Source organism: Ranitomeya imitator, chromosome 1 (assembly GCF_032444005.1).
Source record: "Ranitomeya imitator isolate aRanImi1 chromosome 1, aRanImi1.pri, whole genome shotgun sequence".
Lineage (NCBI taxonomy): Eukaryota > Metazoa > Chordata > Amphibia > Anura > Dendrobatidae > Ranitomeya > Ranitomeya imitator.
The window spans coordinates 653,423,707-653,437,289 of record NC_091282.1 but is presented as its reverse complement, the minus strand read 5'-3'; the positions used below and the strand labels follow the sequence as shown (position 1 = coordinate 653,437,289).

The following is a 13,583-nucleotide window of genomic DNA, read 5'->3' as shown; positions in this document are numbered from 1 at the left end:
GGCAGCCTCTATAGTATAATGTACCCCATAGGCAGTCTCTATAGTGTATAGCTCCCCAATAGGCAGCCTCTATAGTGTAATGCACCCCCATAGGCAGCCTATATAGTATAATGCACCCCATAGGCAGCCTCTATAGTATAATGCACCCCATAGGCAGCCTCTAGTATAATGCACCCCAATAGGCAGCCTGTATAGTGTAATGCACCCCCATAGGCAGCCTCTGTAGTGTAATGCATCCCATAGGCAGCCTTTATAGTGTATTGCACCACAATAGGCAGCCTCTATAGTGTAATGCACCCCCATAGGCAGCCTCTATAGTGTAATGCACCCCCATATGCAGCCTCTATAGTGTAATGCAATCCTATAGGCAGCCTCTATAGTATAATGCACCCCCATAGGCAACCTCCATAGTGTAATGCACCCTAATAGGCAGCCTCTATAGTATAATGTACCCAATAGGCAGCCTCTATAGTGTATAGCTCCCAATAGGCAGCCTCTATAGTGTAATGCATCCCCGTAGGCAGCCTCTATAGTATAATGCACCCCATAGGCAGCCTGTATAGTGTAATGCACCCTCATAGGCAGCCTGTGTAGTGTAATGCATCCCATAGGCAGCCTTTATAGTGTATTGCACCACAATAGGCAGCCTCTATAGTGTAATGCACCCCCATAGGCAGCCTGTATAGTGTAATGCAGCTCCATAGGCAGCCTCTATTGTGTAATGCACCCCCATACGCAGCCTCTCTAGTGTAATGCAATCCTATAGGCAGCCTCTATAGTATAATGCACCCCCATAGGCAACCTCTATAGTGTAATGCACCCTAATAGGCAGACTCTATGGTGTAATGCACCCCCATAGGCAGCCTCTATAGTATAATGTACCCAATAGGCAGCCTCTATAGTGTATAGCTCCCAATAGGCAGCCTCTATAGTGTAATGCATCCCTGTAGGCAGCCTCTATAGTATAATGCACCCCATAGGCAGCCTCTATAGTGTATTGCACCCCAATATGAAGCCTCTATAGTGTAATGCACCCCCATAGGCAGCCTCTATAGTGTATTGCACCCCTATAGGCAGCCTCTATACTGTAATTCACCCCCATAGGCAGCCTCTATAGTGTAATGCACCCCCATAGGCAGCTTCTATAGTGTAATGCACCCCCATAGACAACCTCTATAGTGTAATGCACCCCAATAGGCAGCCTCTATAGTGTAAGGCACCCCCATAGGCAGCCTCTGTAGTGTAATGCATCCCATAGGCAGCCTCTATAGTGTATTGCACCACAATAGGCAGCCTCTATAGTGTAATGCACCCCCATAGGCAGCCTCTATAGTATAATGCACCCCATAGGCAGCCTCTATAGTATAATGCACCCCCATATGCAGCCTCTGTAGTGTATTGCACCCCATAGGCAGCCTCTATAGTGTATTGCACCACAATAGGCAGCCTCTATAGTATAATGCACCCCATAGGCAGCCTCTATAGTGTATTGCACCCCAATAGGCAGCCTCTATAGTGTAATGCACCACAATAGGCAGCCTCTTTAGCATAATGCACCTCATAGGCAGCCTCTATAGTGTAATTCATCCCCATAGACAGCCTCTGTAGTGTAATGCAGACTCATAAAAAAAATACTCACTTCTCTTTCTCCTGGTTCCTCCGCTGCTCCGTGTGCCCACACATCTCCGGACCGCAGGCGCCGAGTATTGAAGTCATCACACCCACTGTCAGTGTCGGCGACGACAGATGCTGAAAGGGGCATGATGGGAGATTAAGCGTAACACTCATTCTCTCATCAATGCGGTCAGTGGCCCCGCACCCCCTGTTTAGGGGCCCCATTGTGGCTGGGCGGCAGAGCAGGGAGATTGATTCTCCCTGCTCTGGCGCAGAATGTAATTGTATCAGAGCGATGTGCACTCTGATACAGTTACAGTAGCCTAGCTCCGGGTGGGCCATTGATGTAGAAGTGACAGGTTGTGTTGTGCTAGCTTGCTCCTGGTAGAGTGTCAGCTCTTGTGGCCAGAGGCAATTTATCTTGAGGTTTACAGAAAAGGGGAATTGAATCTTCAGATTGCGGCCGAGGGAAGCACAGTGGCTGTCAGGCTGAGCGGTTTGTGGTTGGTAACAGGCAGTCGCAGCACATTCATCTGCCTGGGAGAGGTGGCACTGATGAACATTGGCACATCACATGGGCGCTCTGAACTCGAGACTCGGGCAGGGTGCAGGGATTCCCACTAGCTGCCAAATGTAAAAGTAATATTCTCACCCTGTCCCTCGGATCAAATGGTCGCATAATGTCAAGCCCCCTGTAACCGGAGAAAGGGACGGGGGGCGAGGTTCAGCTATGGAGAGCAAAGGGTATTAATATCCCTGAGCCAGACAGATGGATAGATACATTACATATGATTCATATTCTGAACAGTGGAGCCTACAATTTTGGTTAATTGGTCTGTCCCCTTCCAAAATGTCCCTGCCCCGCAGCATTCTGGGTCCCCGCCGTATATGCCCTATGCATGCACGTGACTACTTTCTGCTGCACCCCTTTAATTCCCAGAAGATGCATTCTAGTAATGGAATATAAGATGGGAATACCTCGTTAACGGGAGATAATATTTGCTAAGTGGTCACTCAGATCTCCACAGATCACTGGTGGCAATGTATCTGCAGGTGGATGGCGGTGACATGAAGTCACACATCTGTACACCTTCACTAGGAGATAACAATCAGATTGGATGTGGTTGGCGCAGGTTATCAATCAGATCTGATATTTAGCAAAAGGTCTTTGAGGCCCTCGGCAGCCACAATCACCTCTCCCAGCATTTGGCTGAGTGCATCTACCATTGACATATCTGCACTTGGCGTATTGAGGCCACCAATCCCATCTTGGATGGATAAAGGTATTGTTGTCTGCACTGATCTGTAACATTAACTCTTGGGCTAGAAGCGTGACTGTATACTAATAGGCTACGCAAACTGTCAAATTAACACTACCCTGCCATTTTTCAGCTTCTCCTGCCCAAATTACCATGGAAAAATCCACTGGTGAGCTATACTATTGTAATGTTGAGGGGTGCAGTGACCCTTTTGCTGTCCCATCTATGAGCATTGACAACAATCTAGGACATTTCTATCATTAGCCTTCTATTTGTTGTCCCTTCATATATGTTTGGCTATAATCTTATAAATTAAACAGTTTCCTCCCCTTTGTCTTTAAACTATATTGTAAAACAACAGCTTACAATATTAGTCAATTGCACAATAACATTCAGATTTTTTTTTTTTATCTTGAGCTCAAGTGGCTTGTTTCAGACTCCATTACTGTCCCCTTCACAATGGAAACTGTTATTTCTACTCTGAGCTTTTATTCCAGCAGAGTAGATGTGAAAAGGGCTAGATGGATTTTGATCTGCCACCTGCTGTGTATTTTAGCTTATCCTCATGTCTGCCCCTAAGGCCGGCCTCACACTAGCGAGTTTTACGGACGTAAGAGAGGTGCAGAAAATACGGATTGCATACGGTACAATGATTCACTATGGCCCAGCTCCTATCTGCCGTATTTTACTGATCCGTATTATACGGTCTTCTACGGCCTTCTAGAAAATCGCAGCATGCTGCGTTTGTCACCGTATTGCGCAAAAAATACGCCAATGAAAGTCTATGGGGGCGAGAAAAATATGGATTACACACGGACCAACAGTGTGACTTGCGAGACCATTTTTTTCCGCGATTTAACCCTTTAATAGCTAGAGCGCCAATTTACAGTAATGAATATGCGGCTCCACCTCCCATAGGGGTGGAGCCGCATATTCATTACTGTAATCGGTGGCCCCACGTGACCGCATACAGGAGAAAATGCGGCCAGAACAGGAAGCAGCGACAGCCAACAAGGGAGCTGGGTGAGTATTTTCAGAACAGTGGGGGGGGCGCACAGGGGGTGGGAGGGCGTGGGGCACATAGATCTTTATTTTAAACACTATTATTCACATCTTCTCTGCAGCAAATGCTGCTGCAGGGAAGATATGAATCGCGGCTTCAACACCAGATGCTGGTATGTGTGGTACCCAGCACGGTGCGTGTGGTACCCAGTGGGCACACGGGCGGCACACGTGTGCCGCACGTGTGCCACACTGATGTGCCACAGAAACGTGGGGGCACACAGACACGGATAATTCCGGTACCGATTTTTTTCCGGTACCGGAATTATCTGGACGTGTGAAACCGGCCTTATAGTGCTGCACAATCGTTATGGCCCCATACAGATGCTCCATACATTCACTGCCCCTTATAGTACTGCACAATCGTTATGGCCCCATACAGATGCTCCATACAGTCACTGCCCCTTATAGTGCTGCACAATCGTTATGGCCCCATACAGTACAGATGCTCCATACAGTCACTGCCCCTTATAGTGCCGCACAATCGTTATGGCCCCATACAGATGCTCCATACAGTCACTGCCCCTTATAGTGCTGCACAATCGTTATGGCCCCATACAGATGCTCCATAGTCACTGCCCCTTATAGTGCCGCACAATCGTTATGGCCCCATACAGATGCTCCATACAGTCACTGCCCCTTATAGTGCTGCACAATCGTTATGGCCCCATACAGATGCTCCATAGTCACTGCCCCTTATAGTGCCGCACAATCGTTATGGCCCCATACAGATGCTCCATACAGTCACTGCCCCTTATAGTGCTGCACAATCGTTATGGCCCCATACAGATGCTCCATAGTCACTGCCGCTTATAGTGCTGCACAATCGTTATGGCCCCATACAGATGCTCCATAGTCACTGCCCCTTATAGTGCTGCACAATCGTTATGGCCCCATACAGATGCTCCATACAGTCACTGCCCCTTATAGTGCTGCACAATCGTTATGGCCCCATACAGATGCTCCATACAGTCACTGCCCCTTATAGTGCTGCACAATCGTTATGGCCCCATACAGATGCTCCATAGTCACTGCCCCTTATAGTGCCGCACAATCGTTATGGCCCCATACAGATGCTCCATACATTCACTGCCCCTTATAATGCTGCACAATCGTTATGGCCCCATACAGATGCTCCATAGTCACTGCCCCTTATAGTGCTGCACAATCGTTATGGCCCCATACAGATGCTCCATAGTCACTGCCGCTTATAGTGCTGCACAATCGTTATGGCCCCATACAGATGCTCCATAGTCACTGCCCCTTATAGTGCTGCACAATCGTTATGGCCCCATACAGATGCTCCATACATTCACTGCCCCTTATAGTGCTGCACAATCGTTATGGCCCCATACAGATGCTCCATAGTCACTGCCCCTTATAGTGCTGCACAATCGTTATGGCCCCATACAGATGCTCCATACATTCACTGCCCCTTATAGTGCTGCACAATCGTTATGGCCCCATACAGATGCTCCATAGTCACTGCCCCTTATAGTGCTGCACAATCGTTATGGCCCCATACAGATGCTCCATAGTCACTGCCGCTTATAGTGCTGCACAATCGTTATGGCCCCATACAGATGCTCCATAGTAACTGCCCCTTATAGTGCTGCACAATCGTTATGGCCCCATACAGATGCTCCATAGTCACTGCCCCTTATAGTGCTGCACAATCGTTATGGCCCCATACAGATGCTCCATAGTCACTGCCGCTTATAGTGCTGCACAATCGTTATGGCCCCATACAGATGCTCCATAGTCACTGCCCCTTATAGTGCTGCACAATCGTTATGGCCCCATACAGATGCTCCATACATTCACTGCCCCTTATAGTGCTGCACAATCGTTATGGCCCCATACAGATGCTCCATAGTCACTGCCCCTTATAGTGCTGCACAATCGTTATGGCCCCATACAGATGCTCCATAGTCACTGCCCCTTATAGTGCTGCACAATCGTTATGGCCCCATACAGATGCTCCATAGTCACTGCCCCTTATAGTGCCGCACAATCGTTATGGCCCCATACAGATGCTCCATACAGTCACTTGCCCCATTTGCTGTGGCTGCGATAAAAAAAAAAAAATCACATACTCACCTCTCGTCGCTCAGGACCCCGACACTTTTACCTGCTCCTCGGTCACCGCGCCCTCTGACCTGAGCGTCACAGCCAGAGGACGCTGATGACGGAGCCGCACCACTACGAGGAGAGGTAAATATCGCGCAGCGCTGCGCTCCCCCTCCCCGTATACTTACCTGCTCCTGGCACGGTGCAGTCTCTGCTTCTCCCGGTGCTGCATATTCTTCCTGTACTGAGTGGTCATCGTTACCGCTCATTACAGTAATGAATATGCGGCTCTACCCCTATGGGAGGTGGAGCCGCATATTCATTAATGTAATGAGCGGTACCATGTGACCGCTCAGTACAGGAAGAATATGCAGTACTGGAAGAAGCAGGGACGTGCAGGGACTGCGCCAGGAGTAGGTAAGTATAATTAGATAGCCCCCGCTCCCCCTCCCCTGCCGACCCCTGCACATGACTCGAGTATAAGCCGAGAGGGGGACTTTCAGCCCCAAAAAATGGGCTGAAAATCTCGGCTTATACTCGAGTATATACGGTAATTTGTCTTAAATGAAAAAAACACAAAAAGAATTGTCCTAAAGCCAAATTGGATATAATTCCACACCAAACATAAAAAAGGGGGTGGACAAAAGTATTGGCACGGTTTGAAAAATCATGTGATGCTTCTCTAATTTGTGTAATGAACAGCACCTGTAACTTACCTGTGGCACCTAACAGGTGTTGACAATAACTAAATCACACTTGCAGCAAGTTGACATGGATTAAAGTTGACTCAACCTCTGTCCTGTGTCCTTGTGTGTACCACATTGAGCATGGAGAAAAGAAAGAAGACCAAAGAACTGTCTGAGGACTTGAGAAACCAAATTGTGAGGAAGCATGAGCAATCTCAAGGCTACAAGTCCATCTCCAAAGACCTGAATGTTCCTGTGTCTACCATGCGCAGTGTCATCAAGAAGTTTAAAGCCCATGGCACTGTGGCTAACCTCCCTAGATGTGAACAGAAAAGAAAAATTGACAAGAGATTTCAACGCAAGATTGTGCGGATGTTGGATAAAGAACCTCGACTAGCATCCAAACAAGTTCAAGCTGCCCTGCAGTCCGAGGGTACAACAGTGTCAACCAATACTATCCGTCGGCGTCTGAATGAAAAGGGACTATATGGCAGGAGACCCAGGAAGACCCCACTTCTTACCCCGAGACATAAAAAAGCCAGGCTGGAGTTTGCCAAAACTTACCTGAAAAAGCCTAAAACGTTTTGTTCTCTGGTCAGATGAGACAAAAGTAGAGCTCTTTGGGCAAAGGCATCAACATAGAGTTTACAGGAGAAAAAAAAGAGGCATTCAAAGAAAAGAACACGGTCCTACAGTCAAACATGGCGGAGGTTCCCTTATGTTTTGGGGTTGCTTTGCTGCCTCTGGCACTGGACTGCTTGATCGTGTGCATGGCATTATGAAGTCTGAAGACTACCAACAAATTTTGCAGCATAATGTAGGGCCCAGTGTGAAAAAGCTGGGTCTCCCTCAGAGGTCATGGGTCTTCCAGCAGGACAATGACCCAAAACACACTTCAAAAAGCACTAGAAAATGGTTTGAGAGAGAGCACTGGAGACTTCTAAGAAGGCCAGCAATGAGTCCAGACCTGAATCCCATAGAACACCTGTGGAGAGATCTAAAAATGGCAGTTTGGAGAAGGCACCCTTCAAATATCAGGGACCTGGAGCAGTTTGCCAAAGAAGAATGGTCTAAAATTCCAGCAGAGCATTGTAAGAAACTCATTGATGGTTACTGGAAGCGTTTGGTCACAGTTATTTTGGCTAAAGGTTGTGCAACCAAGTATTAGGCTGAGGGTGCCAATACTTTTGTCTGGCCCATTTTTGGAGTTTTGTGTGAAATGATCAATGTTTTGCTTTTTGCTTCATTCTCTTTTGTTTTTTTTTCATTTAAAACAAATGAAATGAAGATAATAATACCAAAGAATTTGTGTTTGCAATTATTTTCAGGAAGAAAATGAGTATTATCTGACAGAATTGCAGGGGTGTCAATACTTATATATATTGTAAGATTACGCTACCTGAGTGTGTTGGGGGACACTCGCTTGGCACAAGATTCAAGCACTCAGGCACGGTACCTCACATGAGTCTGGTTTATTAAACTGCATAAACCATATGATGTACAGTCCATTGCAATCCAGCCACGAAACATTAAAGGACATCAGACAGTACATGTAGCAGATAGGCTTCTCTGCTGTATATTACAATTCCCCCAGTCCGGGGTTACCTTTCAGGAGTCCACTCCTCACACTGACTTCACGTCAGTCCCAGGTCCTCAACACAGACCATCCAGGTCCACGGTCTCTAGGTGCTTCCAGGAGGACTCCACTCCTAGGAGCCTCCAACACTGACCGTCCAGGACCTTGCAGCACCCAGGCCACTCTGTAGTGTCCAGCCAGGACACATGGAAGTCTGTCCACAGTTGCAGTCTCCCAAACACTCCCACCGTGTGCTACACACACCTACTTTTCATAGGTGTAACCACACCCAGGTACCTGTCACATGGCTAGTCAGGTGAGTGTGACATCACCACAGGTCCTTCAACACAAAACCAACTTATGTATTCAGACACGCCTCTTTGGGTGGGTTTGTAGGTGACTAGACCCACCCATCTCTCCAATCACCTGGAAGCCTTCCCAATGTAAACAAATCCCTCAGTAGTAGATCTGCTTGAGCAAAACATACCCAGGCTTCCATCACAGGGCCACCTACCTCTGTGATACATAGCGTCCATCAATCACATGACCAGTTGCTGTTTCAACCTAATTATGTCTCCATGTGCATCGCGAAGTGCACATGCAGCGCCCCCTGGCTGCAACACTTGTCACTGCACCACATACCTCCCCCCTTTGTTCAACCCTATTGGGGTGGACACATGACATAAACCCGGGGTTCCTATACCGGGAACCCACGTCACCTTTGATAGGCCTCCCCCACCGGTCAGTTTGTTGGTCCTGGGCTTCAACCCTTGAGTCACCATCCGTTTGTGTCAGCAGACCCTTTTTGGTCAATCTACTTACAGACGAGCTGACTGTCTGTTCTGAGTCTCCGCTACTACGTCTGCTACCAGGTCTCCCACCTCGGTCACTCAGCCCTGAGTTAACAGAAGAGTCACTTCTTTGGGCTCTTCTCTTTAGGGTGCCTTTTCGTATCTCCCTACTCTGGGTTGGAAGTGGTCGCCATATTATATTCTGCAGCTGTTTATTAATCTTCAGACGTTCCAGTCTTAGCTGCTCTATCTCCTTTAGATACCTCACTCGGTATTCAAGAAGCACTCGAATGTTCCTAAGGCTATCTACTGAGCCAATTACAACAAATGGAACCATCTCATCTTCACCAGTTACCTGGACTTCACCATCATCCGGAATCCTGAGTCTTACCACACCGGATCTATTCACCAGGTTCTGCATCACTTTTCCAAATCTTCCAATGACTTTCCCCACCAGACTTCTGGGTACTTGAATGACGTCTTCCACAAAGCCCAGCCGACTTTGCGCTTTCCTGGCATGCTCCAAACGTCGAGCTGCTTCCTTGTTCCTCAACATGATCATTTGTTTCGTGCGAAGACATTGTAGGTGCATATCCTTCAGGACAGCTACCCGCTTAACTGTGACTTCCATAGTCGACAGTATCACCAACTGTTTAGTCTCTGGTGCCCAGTGCACACTACATGCTTCCACCGCTTTTCTAAAGGCCTCATGCACACCTTCACCGGTACAGGCTCCTTGCACATCCTCGGGTACATCTATCACACTCTTGAAGAGCGGGGTCTCACTCTTTTCATGGACGGACGGCTCCTGTTCTTCTATGGACCTTTCCATTAAGACATCTGCCACGACTGGGTGACTGTCTTGTTCTGCTTTGAGTGCCAATTCTTCCTCCACTTTACAGTCTTCCAGAACCCTGGCCAGGATGGGCACTGGCAACTTCACCTCGTTACCACTCTGGTACTGCTGCTGTGAGTCTGTGACCAGCATCTCCTTCTCTTGCAGAAGACCATTTAATGCTTCCCTGAGCAAATCCACATCTTCCTTTAAGGCTTTATTCACACTTTGCCACGTTGACAGGTGATGTTTAAGCTCAGAGACTTCCTTCTCCAGTTCATCTACTCTGTGCTCAGCGGCTTGTCTCAGATGCCTTAACTCGGCCTGTAAATCTGTTACCTTTTGCTTCTCATGAGACAATCCTTTAGCGAGTTCCTGGAACCCCTGTGCTTCCTTCACTACAAAGCAGGCCTTGACTGCTGCGAGCTCGGACTCCAGGTAATGCACCTGATCCAGCTGCGCGGAGTTGGAGACTTCCATCTCAGGGACATTATCTTTGTTGGCACCTGTCCCTGTCTCCTCTTTAACACTCTTCTCCGAGGGTGCAATTTGTTCAGCCACTTTCCCTCTTTTACATCTCCGGCGACGGGAGGAAGCTTTGCTATTTATACCAGAGTCAGTCTTACTGCCTTCTTTTCCGCTTTCGTCACTGTCTGAATGGGAGTCACCACCACTCAATCGGTCATCCGGGAACCAGCCGTCCCCATCTAAACAGGTCACATTTTCTGGAATGGCTGCCACCGCTATCATGACTTCAGCCTGTGGAGCCCTGTCGTTTCTCTGTGTCAGTACCTCTGATAGCACAGCGTCATACTCCGCTCTAGCGCTTGTTACTGGCCATGACATGTCACAGTCACCCCCAGAGCCAGTCTCACCCCCCACAACATGGTGAACCTTCCCACTGCTCCCTAACCGGGTGTCAGCTTCAGGGGCTTTATTAACCACGTCACTTACAGTCTTCTTGGGGTACACATCAGGTGACATGTCCGTAAGTTGGGCAGACGCTCCCTCCCCACTGGTCAACCCGACTTTTGACCCTTCAACTTTGGGAGGAACACATGTTTTAAGGTACGCAACCCCACCAACTGAGAGCCCTCCATTCACCTGTTGTAAAGACACTCCCTTCTCCCACAAGTCTGTGAAGAACTTAGAGTCCCGGCCAATTATCACTGGGCAGGGTAAGGTTGAGACTACGGCCACATCATGGATTGCACGGTCTTTGGCCATCTCTAGGACCACCCTGACTATAGGAAAATGCTTAGTGTGCCCATGGATGCAGGTGACCTTGATTTTCCTACCGGGTATTTCGAGTCCCTCAGGTGCAACCCTCACTAGAGTCACCGGGCCCCCAGAATCGACCAGTCCATACATTTCCATCTCTTGCATCCGTATGACACACCCCCGTAAACTTTCACCAGGTGGATAGTTCACACAACATACCGGACACACAACTCACAGGCCCCGGGCACCAATTTGTCTGCGGTACCTCTTTGGGACGCTCCTGCGTTTCTCGAGATTGCACCTCTTTTTTAGCTACTACCCTTCTTTGGGTTACCGCCCCCATTTGGGACTCCGCACCCTTTTGGGCAATCATCCCCATTTGGGTCACCGCCCACTTTTATGGACACCACCCCTTTTAGGGACACCCCGTGGACTTCCCCACGGCACTCAGACCCCAGTTCGCACAGTACACCCCTATGTCTCTGGGCTTGTACTGGCCCTTTAAGAGTCTGCAAAGAAAAAAAAAGTAAAAATTTTTTTTTTTTTTTTCAATTCTCCAGCTCCTGCTGGTAATCACAAGCTGCTGCTGCTGAACCTCTTGCTGCAACTGCAGCCGCACTCCACAATGCTCTGCCGCAGACTTCGTGGACCCGCCGATCCACAGCAAGCCGCTTGTCACCTTCGTGGACCCGCCGATCCACAGCAAGCCGCTTGTCACCTTCGTGACCCCGCCGAGCCACAGCAAACTTCGTGACCTCACCGAGCCACAGCAAGCTGACTTGAGAAAAAAAACTTCACAGTCTCTCACTGACCCCAGTCAGCACAGACTCCTGTCTGTTACACCCGGTTCTCAGACCGTTCTCTGGGTCAGATCAGCCAGCGCTGCAACATGTGCTTCTTGGACCGTTGCCCCTCCCATTCTCCACCATATGTAAGATTACGCTACCTGAGTGTGTTGGGGGACACTCGCTTGGCACAAGATTCAAGCACTCAGGCACGGTACCTCACGAGTCTGGTTTATTAAACTGCATAAACCATATGATGTACAGTCCATTGCAATCCAGCCACGAAACATTAAAGGACATCAGACAGTACATGTAGCAGATAGGCTTCTCTGCTGTATATTACAATTCCCCCAGTCCGGGGTTACCTTTCAGGAGTCCACTCCTCACACTGACTTCACGTCAGTCCCAGGTCCTCAACACAGACCATCCAGGTCCACGGTCTCTAGGTGCTTCCAGGAGGACTCCACTCCTAGGAGCCTCCAACATTGACCATCCAGGACCTTGCAGCACCCAGGCCACTCTGTAGTGTCCAGCCAGGACACATGGAAGTCTGTCCACAGTTGCAGTCTCCCAAACACTCCCACCGTGTGCTACACACACCTACTTTTCATAGGTGTAACCACACCCAGGTACCTGTCACATGGCTAGTCAGGTGAGTGTGACATCACCACAGGTCCTTCAACACAAAACCAACTTATGTATTCAGACACGCCTCTTTGGGTGGGTTTGTAGGTGACTAGACCCACCCATCTCTCCAATCACCTGGAAGCCTTCCCAATGTAAACAAATCCCTCAGTAGTAGATCTGCTTGAGCAAAACATACCCAGGCTTCCATCACAGGGCCACCTACCTCTGTGATACATAGCGTCCATCAATCACATGACCAGTTGCTGTTTCAACCCAATTATGTCTCCATGTGCATCCCGAAGTGCACATGCAGCGCCCCCTGGCTGCAACACTTGTCACTGCACCACAATATATATATATATATATATATATATATATATATATAAGAACACAGCAGCACATGTACATGAATCTAGGCCATGTGAAAGCACAGACAAATGTTCGATATGAATCATACTTCTCAAAAATATTTTTTCATAAAAAAATGTTCAAAAATTTTTTTTTCATAAAACTTACAGTTATAGATAAAATGAAGATTCTTAGCGCATAAATTGGCCAATTCATGTGTGCCATCAACCATGGCAAGGTGATCTCCCTCTGATGGGTCCTACTCTACTGTACATGCCACTCATGGGCCACCAGCCTACAACTTTGGACAAACATGTCACTCTGGGCTAAACCTACAATTTATGGGCAGGTAGAGTTGACTACCACCACCTGCAAGGTCAATGGGAGGAGTGCAAGATCAGTCTGGATGCAGCCACATCCATACACTAAACAGAGAAAAAAAAGCCAACCAGCACTCCCAATGTGAACACATTTGTTTGTGTTTTCACATGGCCTAGATTCATGTACATGTGCTGCTGTGTTCTTTTATATCTATATGATACAGCTTGCAGCTTGCATGTGTTCACATTGGGAGTGCTGGTTGGCTTTTTTTTTCTCTCTCTCTCTCTCTCTATATATATATTTAGACAGTATATATGTTTTTGCGATTATTTGAGGCCATGGATCCATTGTATGTCCGTATGTCGGTTTTGGAAGCCTGCAAGAAAAT

General features: G+C 48.1%; 1 protein-coding gene across 1 annotated transcript; it reads right to left on the bottom strand.

The window, feature by feature from the left end:
* Positions 1-8,096: 8,096 nt before the first annotated feature.
* LOC138639133 (uncharacterized) lies at positions 8,097-12,876 on the bottom strand. The gene is made up of 2 exons (XM_069728735.1): positions 11,833-12,876; positions 8,097-11,793 (listed from the first exon to the last, which is right to left on the bottom strand). Exon 2 carries the CDS (start codon positions 11,277-11,279, stop codon positions 8,832-8,834), a length of 2,448 nt encoding a protein of 815 aa, XP_069584836.1. The 5' UTR covers positions 11,280-11,793; positions 11,833-12,876; the 3' UTR covers positions 8,097-8,831.
* Positions 12,877-13,583: the final 707 nt, after the last annotated feature.

Bases quoted from the DNA above. Each gene is read 5' to 3' on its own strand.
- LOC138639133 (XM_069728735.1), bottom strand. From the start codon at position 11,279: ATGCAAGAGATGGAAATGTATGGACTGGTCGATTCTGGGGGCCCGGTG.